Below are 20863 nucleotides of genomic sequence, written 5' to 3'. Positions count from 1 at the left end.
TTCATCTTTCACTCCGTCACTCTCTTTTTCTCACCTCAGAGCTGCTGTCTGCCATCCATCCCTCTCTCGTTCTCTCCATATGTTCTCCATCTCACCCTACGCTGATTACACTCGCATAACGGCCTTATCTGCTACTTATCCGACACATCAGTGAACCGATCAAGAGCACAACGCTCTCTTATGAACGTATGCTCTGCACGTAGGCAGATCTGCGAGTTCATTAAAGCTCTAAATGTGTACACCCCATTGTAATCATTCTCCCAGATGAATGACAAATAAGCCTTTACTGATATAATGAGTGCCTTCGTTAACCCCTAATGAGCTAATACGACTGCGCACACAAGCCACTGGCTCGGCAATACTGCGGAATTTATGACACACATACGCAAACAAACAGAAATAATGTGGTATTTTTATCTTCTCTCTGTGTTTAGGTTGTTAGATGATAGCAGATCTCCCCTGAGTAAGAAAATGTTACAGCAATAAAACTTTTTTTATTAGAAACACTAAATCCTGCCGGAGAGACGCAAAGGAGTCTCTTCATCTCTTTCTGTCTAAAATAAACATATTATCACCCCTTCTTTCATTCCCCTCTCTCTATGTGTAGCCCTACTGGGAGATAAGAGAAGATGTGCCAGAGGTTCAGCTTGCAATATGAAAGAATGATGTAGGAACTGAAGCAATGTTCTGCCTTAATGCCGCTGCACATTCGCAATACCCTTCCCTCGCCTCTCGACCTGTGTTGAGGGTGTGTGGAGGTTACCTATGGCCATGAAGTCCTCTGGCTCCCACGGCTGAAGCTGGGAGAGGGGTCCGCTGTAGAGCAGCAAGCCATCTGCCACCTCTGTGATGAACTCCAGTGAGAGGTGGCTCTCGAAGCATGGCCTTATAGGGGGAAACCAAGCATAGCCGTTGCCATGGAAACTGTGTTTTGTCTGCTGGCACTCGGGTCCCTCAAACTGAGCCGGGCACTGGCATCTATGGTATGCACACAGGAAATCAAAAGCTCTTATTAAAAACAGTATGAGTCTCGAATATTGTAAACATGCTACTTGACTGACCTGGACCCAAAACAAATAACAAAAAAGACAAAAAGGTTTAGTGTAGTCAGACATTGTGCTGTTACAGAGCCCTGGATTGTACAGTTCACACATTTGCCTGTACCAGGAACGTTTTCTTTGAACTGCAGGTTATGTGATATTATTATGAACTCAAGCAAGGCAGTTATTTATACCGTAGCACATTTTAGACACAGTGGTAACTCAAAGAGCTCTGACAATGTTTCGTTTAGTTTTGGGCACGCCACATTCTGGCTACACAGACAAACATGATGGTCCATGACATTAACCAAGTGTAGCATAAGTTATGCAAAAACTCCTGTTATAATCACTGAAGCTAAATATTTTTTTTTTTTTTTTTTTTTGACAAAACTTGTTGTTTATAATGAGGGAATTCACTGGTGTGTGCACTCATCAACTGCTATGCCATTTTCAGTGCTGACTAATCTAAGCACCTCTGAATAGCCAATGCATTCAACAAAAATGCGTTTGATTGGTTATAAGGCTTAACGCTGCACAAAACAGCATGTAAAAAAAAATCTGATGCAGTGTGAGCCTAAATTTAATTCCAAGAATCAACACTTTCTTTTTCACATTCAATTTAATCTTGACAGCAGTAATACGTTGTTTAAATTGTGCGTTTTTCTACCCTATTGTCTTTAATTAATGGGGCATTTTTGTGCATTTTGATAGCATTTTTGCCACAAGCCCTCATTAATTTTCTACCCTGGTATGACACCGATTAAATAGTCCAAGTGACATCAGTGGTATAACCATAATTCTATGAAGTTATGAAAATTCTTTTTGTGCACAAAGCAAAAAAAATATCAGCTTTATTCAAATATCAGTTATTCAATTTCTTCTCTTCCGTGTCAGTCTTCAACATTTGTTCACAAGAGCTGAACGTGGCAGTTGTGTTGCTTTCTCTGTAGGGTCAGAAACTGTCGGATTTCATCAAAAATATCTTTTGTTCCGAAGATGAACGAAGGTCTGAGGGTTTTGGAACGACATGAGGGTGAGTAATTAATGACAGAATTTTCATTTTTGGGTGAACTATCCCTTTAAATCCCAAAAATTAAAATTTTATGTTTATCTGCTTACCCTCAGGGCATCCAATATGTAGGTGATTTTGTCTATTCAGTAGATCACAAACAAAGATTCTTAATTCAAACCTTGTAGTCTGTCAGTCATATAAGTGCAATCAATGGAATCCACAGCTTTGAGTCAAAAAAAAAAAAAAAACATACACAGACAAAACCAAATTAAACCCTTTGGCTCGTGATGATACATTGAGGTCTTAAGACATTAAACAAGAAACTGAACAGTATTTATTAAATTTTTTACCTCTGATCCACCACAATGTCCAACTGTCCTGAGCGCGTTAACAACAGTTTTTAATAGGTTGCAACAATCAGGATAAGCACAAGTAATTACCATTTTTAGTAGACCCACAATCTCTGCACTGTGTAAACAATTAGTGACGTATACGCGCGACAGATCGCTTTCACACATGGTTCTTCTATGCCAGAGCATGTTGATGTGCCAAGCTCCGGCTGTTGTGAACGTGCTCAGGACAGCTGGACATTGCGGTGGATCAGAGGTAAAAATTTATAAAAATACTGTTCAGTTTCTTGTAAAGACTGATTGTTTTGTGTCTTAAGACCTCAATGTATTATCACGAGCCGCAGGGTTTAATTTGGTTTTGTCTGTGTATGTTTTTTTGACTCTCAAAGCCGTGGGTTTCCACTGACTGTCATTATATGACTGTCAGACTGCAACGGTTTGAGTTAAAAATCTTCGTTTGTGTTCTACTAAAGAAACAAAGTCACCTACATCTTGTGAACACTTTTCAATTCAATTAAAGTTTATTTGTATAGCGCTTTTCACGATTCAAATCATTGCAAAACATCTTTACAATTAATATTTTACTTTTGTAGTACTTAAGTAAATAGTACTTTTGTAAATGAATAGTTCTTTATTTATCAGTCATTATTTACTCACCCTCATGTTGTTCCAAATCTGTATGACTTGCTTGCGTAAAACATAAAAGAATGTCAGTGGGGTTCCAAACAACACTGGACTCCACTGACTTTTATATTGAATTTTCGCAGAATAAAGCAAGTCAAATAGGTTTTGAATTACAGTACATGTGGGTGAGAAAATGATTGTAATTTTCATTTTTGAGTGATCTATCCTATTAAGTCTAGATTAAAGACCCACGTAAGCCAAACATACAAATTCGATTTTTCTCAAAGCTTTGTATCCCACTCTCACCTCATCTCTGTTACAGAGTGATGCAACCTGTCAAAGCCTATACAGCCAGACAGTGAGGTACGCTTCACTGACCACTGTCTGCATCCCCTTCAGTCATTTTAGGATGGACATCAAAGACTATAGATCCCTCATTATCATTAATTGAATCATTATCCTTACTACATTATTGTAGAAACATATTATATGAATTTATAACACAAGACAAGTACATATTATGCAGCTAAATAATATTTGCCTTGTTTACATCTACATTTTGGAATTTATAAAACTTAAGTAAAAGGCACATATTGAATTTTATTCTTCATCCTTCATTTAGTGTGTGTTATATTTAGTAAAGGATCTATAAAGTTGCCTTGAAAAGCTTGTTTGAAGTCGTGTTATACATTTGCATAATGGCCGCCCACTGGCTGCTTTGGCCTGCCCCCAAAGAATAGTTGGGTAAGTGATTTGCAATATCGATTGGACAGTTTTTGTTGTTTTTTTTTTTTTGCTGCAAGGGCAAAAAACATATGTATTTCCAATAATGGCATTATGGTAATAATAGATACAGCTGAAGTAAAAAGTTTACATACACCTTGCAGAATCTGCCAATTTAGGTTATAATCACTGAACTAATTTGCCTGCTGTTCTTCAGACAAATCCTTTAGGTCTTGCAAATTCTTTGTTTTTTCAGGATTTTTGTGTATTTTAACCTTTTCCAACAATGATTGTAAGATTTTGAGATCCATCTTTTCACACTGAGGACAACTGAGGGACTCATATGCAACTATTACAGAAGATTCAAATGCTCACTGATGCTTCAGAAGGAAAAATGATGCATTAAGAGCCGGGGGGGTGAAAACTTTTGGAATTTGAAGATCAGGGTGAATTTAACATATTTTGTCTACTGGGAAACATATAAATATCTTCTGTAGTTTCTGAAGGGCAGTACTACAAGAAAAAAAAAAAAAAAGATATTTAGGCAAAATAAGAAAAATACACACATCTTCATTCTGTTCAAAAGTTTTCACCTCTGGCTCTTAATGCATCGTGTTTCCTTCTGAAGCATCCGTGAGCATTTAAACCTTCTGTAATAGTTGCATATGAGGTTTGAACCCTTTTTGGAAACGGTTTAAATACACAAAAATGCTGGAAAACCAAAGAATTTTTGGGACCTGAAGGATTTTTCTGAAGAACAGTGGGCAGTTTAACTGATCAGGACAAACAAGGGACTAATGAACAACTATCAAAAAAAAAAAAAAATAAAATAAATAAATAAGTAAATAAAATAAAATAAAACAGCTGTGGATCATTCAGGTAACAACAGTATTAATAATTAAGTGTATGTAACCTTTTGAATGGGGTCATTTTTTATAAATTCAGCTTATTTTCTCTTGTGGACTATATGTAAATGTCTTTTCTGTAAATTATCTTATTCAGATCAGTAGTAGGTAAAAAATAGCATAAAATAAAATAATAACATGCAAATAACATACATTCTGGTAAAATAATTACCATTTTGCAGATTTTGTAAGGTGTATGTAAACTTTTGACGGCAACTGTTTATGGTAAGTGCCAATACATTTCCCGCTCTAAGTTGTTGACCGATCACAAGAGACCAATCAGAGTAGACTGGGCTTTTTGGAAAGGTGAGCTTTTAAAAGATAGGAACTAGCTTTTAAAAGCAGGGGGATACAAAGAGGTGCTGCAGCAATATACAGTATGAGAAGGTAAAGTGTTCTTTATCTTTAAAAAATGTAAATGTATTCTAGCAGACTACATAAATAAAACCGTTGTAAATGAGCATAATATGGGCACTTCAAGAGTCTGTTTTGAAGATTTTCTCATTAAAGGGACCTTCCAAACATCATCACCCACAAAACAGTAAAACTGGAACCATACTAGACCATACAAATTCAGTCTGATGTTGTGCATCTCTTTGCTATCAAAAATTTCCATTTGAAAGATACACTTCATATGCATGCGTATTGGCATGACTCAAACAGTAATCAACAGCTCTCTTGTTCTGCTTTCTGACGGATCAGCCCCACCTGTTGCGCACGCTCTCGATTCAGCCCACAAACAGCATCATCTGCTCAGAAACATCAATGACAAATTGCTTTCTTTTGGTTTGCCACCCAAGCACTGCCGTGCCCTCAGATCCCCTGTCTCAGTGCCTCTTTGGCAAGTCTAATCATAGTCTTTGAAAAATGCATGGGTCTATTGCTGTCCTTCCTCCGTGTGTCTTCGTTTTCTCTGTCTCTTTCTGTCTTTGTTTCATTCTCTCTCCTCGCTGTCTCGCACATAGCTGCAGTTCTAATTGCTGGATTGAAAGGAAAATGACATGGGATGATGGCCTGTGTGCACTTATGACAGCTGAGACAAAGAAAGAGAGTTAGGCAGGTCAACGCACTTATACAGAACAATCAAACGCATCATGAGTGCTCTAACCGCATTGTGCGCTAATCAAAACTATTCCCATGTTTACTAAAACAACATGCCATAGCAGAAGACAGGCGAGGATATGTTTATAGGACTGACCGTCAAACTACATCAATTCCTGATTATCACTGGCATATCTTGTTTAGCAATTCCAACAGCAAACAATTTGTCTGTCCACACTGAACATGAAATTGCTGCAAGATAGGACACAATTACAGATAATCAGATAATATTTGATGTTTAATACAGAGCTGAGGATTTCTGAACAGTTATATTTCACAGTGGGCGGGGCCACCTAGCATTACCCTACAAAAATACATAACCAAAATATAAATTACAGAGCTATACAATAATTAATCCAAACACCTACCTAGTGTATGTCATACCAATGTTTACACTCATTCTATTTTATTGATCTTTCTATTGTCTGTCTTTGAACATTTTCTGCTTCTTCAGCCTTATAGACACTGATTCTCCCACTGTCTATACAGTCTATTGTCTAATTTGTCTCTTCACATCACCAAACCACACTACGCTACTAGCATATCTACAGAGGCAGCAGCCAATGAGCTTGAGGATTCCCTTTGACTTTCAGTGAAACACAATGGGTCACGTTATTTTAGCATGGTGAAACACACTGAAAGAATATACATAACTGAAACTTTTATGGATAGAGTCTTTATGTGAGCTACACTACTCAGGCCATGTGCACACTAAAGCTTTAGGAGTGTCAACAGCATTTAAATAACAGAGTGAATCTTCTAAATTACAGTTCAATCATTGTAAAATCTGTATTAAGGGATTAATTCACTTCCAGAATAAAAAAAAATTCCTGATAATTTACTCGTCCCCTATATCTTCCAAGATGACCATGTCTTTCTTCAGTCAAAAAGAAATTAAGGTTTTTGAGGAAAAAATTTCAGGATTTTTCTCCATATAGTGGACTTCACTGGCTGCCAATGGGTTGAAGGTCCAAACTGCAGTTTCAATGCAGCTTCAAAGGGTTCTACACAATCCCAGCCAAGGAATAAGGGTCTTGTCTAGTGAAACATTCTGTCTTTCTCAAAAAAAAAAAAAATTAAAATGTATATACTTTTTAACCATGAATGCTTGTCTTGCAATTTGCTCGAATTTTATGCATTACGTAAGCATACACGTGATGTAGGCAGAAATACAGACCCAGAAAATGTGAGATTGTTTCGCGAGAAAAAACCCTCTTTTCTCAGCTGGGATCATGTAGAGCCCTTTCAGACTGCAATTTGGACCTTCAACCCATTGGCCACCACTGAAGTCCATTATATGGAGAAAAATCCTGGAATGTTTTTCTTCAAAAATCTTAACTTTGACTAAATTTCAACTGAGGAAAGAAAGACATGAACATTTAAGATGACATGAAAAAAAGGAAACTGCTGCTAAAATGAAGAAGATCCCTTGTAGCAGATCTTGGCGGATGGTGCTGTGGAGGTGGCGGGCTAATGAGTACACACATAGTGCGCAGACATGACGTTCATTGAACATAGTCACCCCCGTAAATTAGGAGCTGTTTACACCTGGTCGCTTCATGCGTTTTTTCTGATCGGATAGCTATCTTATTGTGAAAAGACCAGGTGTAAATGCCCTCCGAAACGCATTCGAGACGGATATAAATCCGATCGCTCAAACGACTTCAGGAGGTGGTCTGGGCCACATTCCAGGTGAAACTGGACAAGTGTAAATGCATCTGGTTATTGAAACCACATATGCAAATTTTACTCCTCCCAAAATATTGAAATAATAAACGTGTGAGTGTTTTATAGGCTATATGGCATGTTATAGTCAGATATGACAATGCCAATGCCAATACAATGCGCATTGCCACCGAGTATCTCTTCAGCAAGCCGACATGCAAACTGCCACAGATGATTATGTGATCAACACATAATCATCTTCATTAAAAGTAGTGAGACTAACCTATATTTCAAGCGCTAATGCCGCGCTCTCCCCTGTTGCGGTCTTTCATCTTGAAATGATAATGAATCAAATGCAGTGCATATCTGTTGCTTTCATTGACATGAACTCATTTCACTGATGTTTGTGAAGACACATTTATGTGGCCAAGTGTAAATGGAAACGTTTTAACAAATCAGATAGATATCCAATCAGAGAAAATGCATTAAGTGACCAGGTGTAAACAGGCCTATACTGAACTGCATGTACAGAACATGTTGAAGCATTAAACTTCAAAATGACAACCGAATTTGGCTGCAGAGTATGCATGGCCCCAGATTAACTCTTAGATGTAACTAACTGCTCCAAAACACAATTTATTTGTAGTGCCTGAGACAGATCACACACATATTAATTGTTCTGTTTAATACATAATCCTTATTACCCCTTAGCCAACAAGCAAACTAGGTGTCAGAGTGTCAGTGGAACAAACCCCAAACTGCAACAAACACCCAGATGCAAAACCAGGCGTTTGGTTACCATAGCAGCAAAGACATCAGCAAGATAAGACAGTTTCACAACCCAAAGGAATTTTAAAGAAAGCTTAAAACAGACAGGGAGAATGGAGAGAGAAAAAAAATTCCATACCTTCTACATGTAACCACTTGAGAATTGTATAAACCTGAATCCAATTTCCTATCTTGTGTTTTTCCTTTGATATAGTTTTCTTTTGTATTAAGCCAAAATCTTCTGTATTAACGTTTTAGAGCTGCTTACTGCAGTCAATCTAAATTAAGATGTGTATCATGTTTGATATCTAAAAGTGGTAATTATAATTACCTGACTGCTTATTTACATTATATTTGGCTAAAGTACAATTCCTCATTAGCTCACTCACCTCCTGAGAATGTGACATCTTCATGCTTTAAAAGAGCACTGATCACAAGATTATTTCCAGAATTATTAGAAGTTCTGACGTGAAGATGATGCTGAGCTAAAAGTGTTCAAAAGACATCTTTCAAAAGGGGTGAGATGTGAAAACATCAAACATCTTTTTTTTTATTAATTGATACATTAAGAATCACCTACGCCTTTTCTCAAAGGTGCGTTAGAACTAGAACTGATGTTTCCTTCAGGCAGTCGATCTGCTGAATATCAAATACTGGAAAAACTTCATGCTTTTATTCTTTACTCTGCTTCCTCTACTCTAACCCTCTCACTATTTCCAACTGTATGTGTGAATGTAGGTTAGCAGTTTTAAGTGTTCAGTGTAGTTAATAAAGACATTTTTGTATCACACTTGAGGTTATTTGTTGTTTTGCTTACAAATGGAGTCCCTGACCATGCTGATCACAGCTACATGCTCTTAAAAAGTGTTGGATCAGAATCAGGATATTATTATCTATAGCCAAGAAAATAATTTTCTATATTATGACTAGTGCTGGTCGGATGTCTAAGAATTCTGTCTAGAATCATGTTACTTGATCCAAATACTTTCGCTGAACATAATTAATTATGCATATTTCCCTTTTGGGCTGATTTGCCACATCTTAAAAGATTAGTTCACTTCCAGAACAAAAATTTACAGATAATTTACTCACCCCCTTGTCATCCAAGATGTTTGTGTCTTTCTTTCTTCAGTCGTAACTTTCAGGAATTTTCTCCATATAGTGGACTTCTATGGTGCCTGTGTGTTTGAACTTCCAAAATGCAGTTTCAAAAGACTCTAAATGTCCCCATCTGAGGAATAAGGGTCTTATTTAGCGAAACGATTTGTTATTTAAAAAAATTAACCTCAAATGCTTGTCTTGTCTAGCTCTGCGATGTGCATGCGTACTCTGTGCACTCCGGTTCAAAACAGTAAGGGTATGTCGAAAAACTCCCATCTCATTTTCTCCTCCAACTTCAAAATCGTACTACATCACTGCAGAAGTACTGACCCATGTTTACAAAGTGAACGTGCAAAGAAATGCCCTTTACAAAAAAAGGTAAAACAGCGATGTAGGATGATTTTGAAGTTGGAAGAGAAAATGAGGAAAGAGATAAGATGAGCATTTGAGGTTAAGAGTATATAACCTGTACATTTTTTTTTATTATTTCTACAAAATAACCGATCGTTTTGCTAGATACGACCCTTCTTCCTCAGCTCGTTTAGAGCCCTTTAAGGCTGCATTTAAACTGCATTTTGGAAATTCAAACTTGCGGGCACCATAGAAGTCCACTATGTTGAGATCCTTCCTGTTTTCCTCAAAAAACAATTCCTTTACAAATGAAGAAAGAAAGACATGAACATCTAAAATGACAAGGGGGTGAGTAAATTATCTCTAATTTTTTGTTCTGGAAGTGAAGTAATCCTCTAATATATAAATGTTTAAATTAGCACCAAACTACTGAATGAACAGTTGCATCCAGTATTAAGCTATTTTTACTTTTTTCCCCTTTTTAGATCATTTCTCATAAGATGCTGAAGTTTACAGGAATATGTCTCAAAGATTTCAGATGGTGTGTCAGATAGTCATTCTCAACTCATCCATCAAGTGTGTTGAGACGGATACACGTGCGGGATGGAAGAGTAATGCACACCACAGAGAAAACTTTCTATGATAATGGCACAGATATTACATTCCTAATGTTGGCCCATTGATTACTGTCAGCCTCACAGCGAGCTGAATTTGGACAAATTTCTAGCCTGGTGCGACTAATGCTCTCCCAAGACACAAATCTAGCAAGACAGAGGAGCCAATCTGGTTGCAATAAGACAACATCTCAACCACCCGAATCGATACAATAAAGTAACTCCGTCTGGGGAACGATACCCTTTTAAGCTAAAGTTTCACAAAGACTCACTAGAAACTATGTCGGGTGACTCCTGTTTAGGCTGAGGATTGAGTAATACATAAGCCCTGCGATCTAGTGTTGGTGAGAGTCAGTCGGCAGGGTTTTAGCGATGGATGATGGGGTGCTTGGAGTGGGCGATCAAATTATGTGACAGGATCAATGAAAGAGACAGTCCCACTAAAGCAAAAGAGTATATCGAAGCTGGTCCGAGGAGAGACCGAGCGAAGGAGCGGAGAAATGAAGGAGCAAAATGTTTGCTGCTCATGCATTTTGAGTATCTTTAGGGCATTTCTTCTGTGAACAAAAATGTTAAATAGCACAAAAACAGCAAGAAAGGCAGTTTGACAGTCTTTTCATTCCCTGAAGAAACAACAGCCTTTGATAAACAGCAGCAGGGTCACAGATCTTTCGAAAGCAGAAAAGAACTGGCCTCCGTACCCATGTAATTCACTGGGGTCAATTTGAGCAATATCTAAAATATTAAGAGTGTCTTTTGAGTGTGTACTCGAGTCAGTGATAAAGAGAATACCAGAGAGACAGTAAAACGCTTTAAAATAGAAACACTTCTTTCTTCGCTCAGCTCTGTTCTGCTTGATGAACTAAATCAGACCAATTTATCTCCTTGAGTGAATCCTGGTCTTAATATCAGCCATGATGGCTGAACACAATCCTCTTACTCCCTCTGGTCCGTTTCACCCCTTCCCATTCGTTCATTTCCTGCCAGCGTAAACAGTATGAGGAATTCATTGGTTCGCCTGTGAGAAACCTACAACAATCTTCCCTCTGCCCTCCATTTACAAATCCGCCAATAATCCTGCTTCCTGACTATCTACATGTTGCTCTTTAAATCTTGAAATCCAGCCCTCAGCGGAGCTGATAAACACTGTGCTGGAATATACAGCATACATGCATATTAGTAACGGTATTTTAAGCAAGCATGTAGTCTATGTTATTGCTGAACACTACATTGCAAAAATCATTGTATCCAGTATTTCTTATTTCCCAGTAAACATATTTAAACAAACAAGATACATATTGAATTAAAGTGATAGTTCATCCGAAAAGAAAATTATGTCATTAATTACTCATAAGACCTTCGTTCATCTTCAGAACACAAATTAAGACATTTTTGATGAAATCCAAGAGCTTTCTGACCCTGCATAGATAGCAATGTAACTACTACGTTCGAGGAAAGAAAGGTATTAAGGACATCATTAAAATAGCCCATCAGTGGTTCAAATTTTATGAAGGTACAAGATTACTGTGTGCAAAGAAAACAAATATAACCACTTTATTTAACAATTTCTTCTCTTCTGTGTCAGCCTTCTGCATGTTCACCAGAGCACCACGATGCATACAGTCAGTGTTGCCGGATTGAGCGGTTTTGAATTTTTGCGGGTAAAAATTGGATTGAGTGAGTTTGGGCTGCTTTGGGGTAAGTTTTTTTTGCCGTTTTCAAATATCTAAATTATATATATTATATATTATATGGTTGCAACCACCGTGTTGATCAACTCATGAGCACTGCCAATTTAGTTTCATATGAGAGATATGAAACGGCAAATGAAACGAAAGCGAAAACAAAATCCCGCTGCTCGTTTCAGATGCGCAGCACGGACCGTTTATCAGCTCGGACGGCAACGCAAACGAACTTTTCCGAGCTCAGAACAGCTTTAACAGACACTGTTACTGCACAGTGCTGTGACATCCAGTGAGAATCAATTGAATTCACAGCAGAAGGAATAAAAAGGCTGCTGCGAGATCTAGTGAGATGCATTCAAATTCTGCATAGAATTCTCTGGTATGAACAGCGATGACGTACGTCAGAAAAACCAAAAGTAGTAACGATAACTATACTATGGTGTTGTGGCAGAAATAGTCAAATTGGTCACTTCAGGGTTTGTACAATCTTTTGAGAGAGAAATTCAAGGACTTTTTAATGACTTTCAAGCTTTTCACACAACTATTTCCAGCAATTTAAAGCTCTCCAATTTAAATGTTAAAAATCAAATCACAATTATAACCCTGTGAGGATTACATATCAGCTTATTAGTCATTCATTTTCTACTTTTTGCTTCATATTTTGAAATTATAAAACCACTATTATAATATATCAAATCAAGAAACTAGATTTTGTCAGTTTTACACTTTTTTTGTGTGTATAAGGTAAGAAGAGTCACAAAGTGCCTTGAAAAATAAACTTTCCTTAACCTTGCAATTGAAGAGTTCAGATGCAAAAGCCTCTAAATCCATCTGACGTTTTTCTTTAAAATTAGCATTTCTTTCTGGCTACTTTGTATAGGTTTCTATGTAAGTACTGGTACGTCTGATTGGGCTGAGGCTGGAATTTTAGCGAGTTTGAGGTAAAAATATTTGATGGATGTATAATATGTGTCAGGAGCATTCACTCAGTATCATTATCTCATTTTTGACCGAGATGGCTTTTACCTGGTTTTGCATCTGAACTCTTCAATTATAATCACTGAAATTGTTGGTCAGTTCCATATAATACTATAGATGAATATTGGTACATTTTATAAGAGTAGAATATATACATTTTCTATATAAAAATAAGATTTTGCACGTTAATTAGTAAATGTTGTATGCTTCCCAATTCAAGCTTAGTGCTTTACTATCAAATCCATATAAACATAATATATAAGAAATGAATATGCAACTGCACTTGCAGCTGCAGTGCGTATCAACGCATGAGTGTTGACTGTCATGGTGTGTGCATAATTGAGTGTGAAATACCTGCTAATTATTTTGCTTTTCCCGATCACCTATATTGGGCACTTTTCCATTTAAATTGGCTTATTCCGACTGTTGACACTGAAAATTATGCATGTATTTTTTTTTTTTTTTTTTTTTTTGAGGGCATTGGTTAATTTCTTGGTTGCTGTTTTGACAGTGTCTGCTTGCATAGGCTATTTTAATCATATTTGGTAATTCTTTTTAATGTATTTGATCTGTTTACCTGGGAAATTGATCTGTATTTATATTATTTTGTCGTCATTCTTTTGTTTTAAGTAGTTAATAATTGTCCTTACCAACATTGACTGACATGGTATAATAACATTCTATCACATTATTTTGACAATTAAAGTCTTGGGAGTTTTTTTTGTTGGAGTGGGTGGGTTTTTGTGAGCTTTAGGGCTGGAAATCGTCCATCCAATCTGGCAACACTGCATGCACCCTAACAATTTTAACAACCTCTTTTCTAGGTCTTGAACAGGTGCTTTGCTGTCTATGCAGGGTCTGAAAGCTCTTGGATTTCATCAAAAATCTTCATTTGTGTTCTGAAGATGAATAAAGGTCTTACGAGTTCGGAACGACATGAGGGTGAGTAATTAATGACAGAATTTTCATTTTTGGGTCAACTATCCCTTTAAGTTTCATTTTTTATGTCTGTTTTACTTTAAAGCAACAAACAAAGTATTTTGTCTATATAAAAAAATCTTTATCAGCTTAATTTTTGCCTCATGAATGCACATAATAGTTTGGAAATTAATCAACATTGCATCCCAAAGAGGCAGATTATGTTGTTCATCATCCATAACACAAATCCTTTTACTTATGAGCAAACATTTAGCCTTCAAGTAAAACCCTAAAACTAACCAAGTTGCTAAAACTGACACGAAATTCAGTTCCTCCTCTAACTGTGGAGCTGACAATATTTGTTGAATGGTGACAATCATCTGAAAGGATGCTGCTTAATTAGACTTCAATTATGATTGAGGGTGTTTATGTAATTGACTCTTGTTCTACATCCAACTTATGGTAAATACAGTATATTGCAGCATCCATTTACTCCTTGCAAATCCATCTATAATTTCTGAAAGATGTTTTTGCCTTATGCAAACAGTAGCTGCGGCAGTAGGATTTTTTCTTCAGTATTTTAAGAGCAGTTGGGGTAATGAGGTTTTTACATTTTGCAGGACTATCCTAACAGGGGTTTATAGTCTTTGAGTAAATTGTGCTCGTCATCGACCCCTTTCCCACTGATGTACATTTACGAAAGATTTGCAAATCTACTTTATTAAATTCTAATGAAGCACGGACATGGTACGAGGACTGAATGAAAGTGACTCTTGATTGCATTTACGATATTCATGAAATACAGATAATAGAAAAAGGACCTTGAGAGCTAAACACTCCAGGCTGGTTGGATGTTTGGTGCATGTGAATTACGGTGTTTGCGCAAGAAAACAGTGATATTTAAAGCGCTCTTCTGCAGAACTGTCTAAGTCTCTCTCGACACAGAAATAACCAAGCAGTGTGAGTGAGGGACCCAAAAGCAATTTCATTCTGCCAAAGCGAGATATTCGTATATAGACCATGTCATATCAATGCATACAAATCCCTATTTTTCATACAAATGTCTATGTTTGATAAATCGTTCCGTGTGAATGCATACAGTTCAAATAAGCATTTTACATATAAATACTCATGTTCTGATACTGAAAAACCAAAAGGTTTTGAACACATATATATGCCTGAAGGCTGAAGGAGACCAGGATGTTGACGTAACACAGATGCAACATTAAGGTTGTTGCCTGTGGACATTATTAGGATTAGAGGAGGGCTTGAGGCATGAAGCGCTCTGGCCCACAACGCCAGCTCACCGCATTACATGCTCACTAGGTCTGACCGCTCGCAAATCCTCAGCTTTACTTTCTTCTTTTAATTAAACCACTGAGAGCTAAATTAATTTCTCCATATTTTTCAAGGTGATTAAAAGGAGGCGTGGAGAGTGGAGATATACTGTATGTCAGAACGGGATTGCATGTGTACGCATTGCATGTACAAATCCCACACTGGTATTTTAAAGGCTATCTATGATGTAAAATCATGTTATGCGATAGAGATTATGGGAAAATGTGTATGTGTGCCAGTCTTGGTTTTGTGCATGTAACGAGAGGTGGTAGTGTGGTCTCGATAGGTGCTGAGGTAAATGGTCAACACATAAATTATACAATAGGCATGCCCCCTTTGGAAGATGTCAGGCTGGTATTTATGATACGTTCGTTGCTCTGCATTTTTAATTTCCCTGCGGGGAGGAAAGTCACAAGTAGCGATTAGAATACAACTCACATCTGAATCCACATCTCAGATATCATTAGAAGCTTCCATATGGCAGCTGCTCTCTTGATTTGGATCTAAATCAACCCGTACATACTAAAACACTGAGCTTTATAAATCACTGCTAAGCATCCAGTTGTGCACTAGCTAACTGTTACACAATCTTACCGTACAGTATTGTCAACTTACGTTATATTTAGGGCTGGCAATAGATGTAATTCATACACAAACTTTTCCCAAACTTTTTTTTTCACAGTCTGTCTGTGTCATTTTTAGGTCTGTCTTGCCTTTAGACAAGAGAAATGTAAATTTGAGCAACAGTTTCCACAGGGTTGATGAATTTCAGTTGATGAAACAGGTTGATGAAACAGTTCTGGCCATTATTTTTAAAATAAAATAAAATAAATAAACAGAAAATAATAAAATAAAATGAAATAAATACAATTTAATTTCACTAAAAAAAAAAAAAAAAAAAAATTAAATAAACAAAATAAAATGCATAAAATAAAATAATTTTCATGTAATCAAAAATTTCATTTAAAAATGTAATTTAATTAAAAATATAATAATAATAATAATAATAATAATAATAATAATAACATCAAAATAATAAAAAAATTAAAAGTAAATTAAATAAAAAAATAAAAGAAATAATAAATAAAAGAAATTACAATTGAATTAAATTAGAAATAAAATAAAAATTAAATTAAATTAAACAAAATTTAAGGTCATTAAAAATAAAATAACAAATAACAAAATTAAATCCAATTAAATTAAATTAAAGGTAAATTAAATTAAAAATGAAATACAATTTAATTTAATTGGAAAGAAAATAAAAATAATAAATAAAATAAAATGCATAAAATAAAATGAAATGAAATGAAACTAAGTTCATTAAATAAAAACAAACAAAAAACAAATTAAATAAAAACTAATTAAATTAAATTTAAAAACAATAAAACACTAAAATTAAATTAAACTAGAAATAAAATCAAATCAAATTAAAGTAAATTAAAATAAAATAAATAATAAAATAAAATAAAATAAAATGAAACAAACTTTTGAACTAATTGAATAACAAAGATAAATAAAACAAAATGAAATTAAAAATAATAAATGAAATTAAAAATAAAATAAATAAAATAATAAATTTAATTAAAAATAATAAATGCAATTAAATTAAATAAAAATAATACAATTTGATAAAATTAAACAAATAAAATAATAAATAAAATAACTTGGATCGATTCAAAAAACAAACAAAACGCTGGCTTTTTGCACATTTTTAAAAAACTAATGGAACTTGGCATTTTACTCTTATAAGTGCTTGAAATTTTCCATAGCCTTATAAAATGAGTTCTCGTTTGAATGATGTGAAAATTTGTTCTCATTATTTCGCTACTGATCTGCATTACTGGTCACTCTTTTGGGGTTGATATATATTCCTGTTCCAGTCAACATGGGAAGACGCAATTATTTCGGAGAATTCACTCCAGCTAATCCAATCAAACTTGCACATGCATTTGAAGGACTGAATTAGCTATACAAGAATTAGCACGATTAGAAGATCTGGCTCATTACGTTTTAACTGGAAGTAATGTATGACTACGCTGCCCAGATTTCCACTTAAACATACATAGTTTACATAAAGAAACATCACTGCTAATTAGAACTACATGTTCCAGTATAGGCAGATACACAAAACCTGAGACAGAGAAAGTTTAGCTCAAAATATTCAATGTGAGACATGGATCGCCTGCTTTGTTCAATTACAGCCACGGCTGAAAAAAACTGGCTTTAGAGCGTTTGTTATTAACTCGCGGCTGCCAGGTTTCCGTGTATTCTGAGAAAAAAATTCCCCATCTAACAATTATCGCAAGCTCCCTGCTCCCCCCAACCCGTCCAATCCCAGTCACTCAGTATTGTTATTCGGGGAAGGAAATCAATATCCATGCCAGGACTGGATAATTGAATAACAGAGAAAAAGAAAGGCTCTTTCAGCCTCATATTTGTGCAAAAGCTCAGAAGTGAAAAGATTAGTCTTACAAAGAGTGGTTTGGATCTATGTGGAAGTTCTCTTGATCATGTCTCTTTTTACACTTTCAAACGGGCACATGAAAGTGATATGAAGACAAGGCATCAATGGATCTAAGTGCACATGCATTGTGAGCTTCAGACAGTTTCATCAGGCAACAGTTCTCAACCTAATGTAATGTTTAGACACTGTGTTTGGTTGTTTCCTCAAAGAGCCTGCATATGCTCAGGAACCTGCTGCAGATTACAGACTGCTAAAGGAAGCCTGTTGTAAACATCTCACTGCTGTCACGTTCACTCTCTCCATATGCGAAGTGAAATAAAGTCATTCTAGTAAGCTCTCAAGCTCTCAAAGGAAAGCCTGTACTTTCTCACCTGTATCCGCTCTGCGTGTCCACACAGACTCCTCCGTTGTGGCAGGGGTTTCTGGGATAGACGGAGCAGCTCTGGTGGAGGTGTTCACGTGCCGAGCAGCTGCAGACAGCTGTGGCTTCCACAGTCACTGACACCAGAGCCATGCTGCCCGAGTCGACCACCGCCGGCTTGTCAGTCACGCTCAGATGGCTGGTGCAGCCCCCTCCTCCCCGACAGTCTGCATCCACACACTCATCTACATGAACCTGGGTCACGTTGACTTGAAGAAAAGACTGGAGCTGGGAAGACAATAAAATGGAACAAGAGAGAAAATCTATCACTTGTAAAGTGCTGCTATAATGAAAGAAAAATGACAGAACAAACTAAAAGAGAGCAAAAAACACATGCGACCAGCTTCATTATTTTCAGTCATTTTGACCCAGAACCAGATTTTGAGATTCGTGTGCTGTGAAGTAATTATATTTCTACTCAAAACTGCTGTTAAGAAATAATAACATACAGTCAAGCTTGTTCACATGCTGTTTCATTCACATCTTTCCATGCTTAAAACACTGATTGGGTGATTATGTAAGAGACGATTCACCTCAGTAAAGTTTCTTTGAACATTCATGTTTATTTTGTGCTATAACTAGTAAAAAATCAGATCTGTCAAACCACATTTAAGGAGATAGTTCACCTAAAAATCAAATTACACCATGATTTACTCACCCTTAAGCTATCCTAGGTATGTATGACTTTCTTCTTTCAAATGTATACAGTCAGAGTTAGGGCTGCACAATAAATCGCATGTGATATCCATGCGCATCTTGTCATAAAGCCTGTTTTGTAATCAGCAGTAAATCTTCATCACATGCGTGCGTTTACTACACAAAGCCGTAATTCACTGACAAGCCACGCAAAACCATGCAGATGATATCATCGATATTAAACATCAATATTATCAAATCGCATTGCGATAATAAAGTTGTTTGCGTAGCTTCTCAGTGAACTACAGCTCTGTGTAGTAAATGCTGCTACATCTGAAAGCACATGGATATACTGTCGAGTCGAGTGTTTGAAATAAATCCTTCTGTGAGATTATGTGGCTTCTTACACAAAATAAGGCACGCAACATATTTAATAGCATTCTAAGCAGTGATAAAAGCTATGTTGATTAGCACTGCATTATACTTTATTATAATGAAAATTATAATAAGACACATATTGTTGTAGTCGTGTGTTTATTAGTCACGTTGAATCAATGAAAGTAGTTAAATCTTCTGTTTATTCAGCTGCAGCGATCGTGATTTCCCGCATTGCTTCTGAAGGGCATATATGGAGATTTACTACTGATCACAGAACTGAGCTTCACTGACAAGATGCGAGCAAGAATATCACAGCTTTTCCTAACATCGACTGAGATGTTATCGTGATTTATCGTGCAGCTGTAATCAAAGTTATATTAAAAATGTCCTGGCTCTTCCAAGCTTTATGATGGCAGTGAATGGTGCTGTGGATGGTGCACAACAGTGTTGTGATTTTGTAGTCCAATAAAGTGCATCCATCCATCATCCAAGTGCTCCACACGGCTCCGGGGGTTAATAAAGTCCTTCTAAAGTGAATCAATGCATTTGTGAAAGATAAAAATAACCATATTTAAAACTTTATAAACCATAATATCTAGCTTCCGCTCACTGTCGTACACGCATTTACAAGAGAGTGGCTTTCCAACGGATGACATAGGACAAGTTTTTTGGATGTGCGCATACTACATTGTTTCCAGTTGGTTAGTAAACCAGCAAGGCCTTCCTCGTGAAGCTCACTGACCAAGTAAGTCTTGCTGGTTAACCTACTTAGACCAGTAACATGGCAGCACTCAAATGCTGGTGTCCATCTATGCCAATCTTTTCAGCTGAGCCACCCTCAAATTAGCATACAAATAGCAAAACAAGTCCAACCAAGTTAACCAAAAAGGCCAGAAACCCAAATGCTTCTATTGCTTTGAGCATTCAGAGACACTGGTGCACGCTCACTCTATTTCATACTTGGACACACTGTGCACTCCAGAGCCTCTCTGGGCCTGTGCTTTTCCACAAGCACATAAACGGCGTGCAAATACCCCACGTCCACAAGACTGCCTCTCAACTTTCACACCATTTATTCAAATACAACATCTGAAGTGGAGCAGTTTGCTCCACAGTCGACTGAGCAGTCAAACAGTGATAGACCTGTCCTCCACTAGCCCATGCGGCCAGCACACTTAACGGGAAATGGAGAGGTGAAAAAATAAGATATATCGAGAGATACAGAAAATGAAGATAGAGAAAGATGTTCAAGGTGATAACTACTCCAAGATTAGCTGGGAACTATTTGCTGGGACATTATTCTGGTGGTTCATGGAAGGTATTTTCTACACAGCCACTGTGGCAGAAAGGTGTGGGTGATTGATGATGCTGTTTATGTTAATTTTATGTGTGATCTGAAGGGGAAACTCTGAGGGAGCACATGGATACGGTGCAATGTGCACAGTTGGACAGGCAAATGTCACAATGTGTTATGGTGGGGTGAGAACAGAAACAGTGGGAGCAGCTTTAGGCCTCAGAAAGGGTTTTATTTTAAATAAAAATGAACATAAAATATTAAAAATAGGGAAATAAAGTGTACATGGGAAATATGTGTGAGAACTGAAAGGGCACAATAATGAGACTCACTGACTTCCCTGAGTGCCCTGCAGATAATGGAAATGGCAGGAGTTCTGCAGGTTGGCACTTGGGGTGTCGCAATATACCAGTATTGATGATAACCGTGATATTTAAAAAATAAAATATTGATATGTTAATATCACACACACAATAGTATCATAAATAATCCGGTGA

At 36.6% G+C, this 20863-nt stretch overlaps 1 protein-coding gene across 1 annotated transcript in view; it reads right to left on the bottom strand.

Moving 5' to 3' along the window:
• Positions 1–20863, bottom strand: part of si:ch211-186j3.6 (neural-cadherin) — a 291090-nt gene that overhangs the window by 47831 nt on the left and 222396 nt on the right. The window contains exons 22-23 of the mRNA XM_051115680.1: positions 18009–18286; positions 764–978 (exon numbers count right to left, since the gene is read on the bottom strand). Coding sequence (XP_050971637.1) covers positions 764–978; positions 18009–18286 — 493 coding nt within the window. The remainder of the gene's footprint in view (positions 1–763; positions 979–18008; positions 18287–20863) is intronic.

Source organism: Labeo rohita, chromosome 7 (assembly GCF_022985175.1).
Source record: "Labeo rohita strain BAU-BD-2019 chromosome 7, IGBB_LRoh.1.0, whole genome shotgun sequence".
Classification (NCBI taxonomy): domain Eukaryota; kingdom Metazoa; phylum Chordata; class Actinopteri; order Cypriniformes; family Cyprinidae; genus Labeo; species Labeo rohita.
This window is presented reverse-complemented; position numbering and strand designations above follow the sequence as displayed.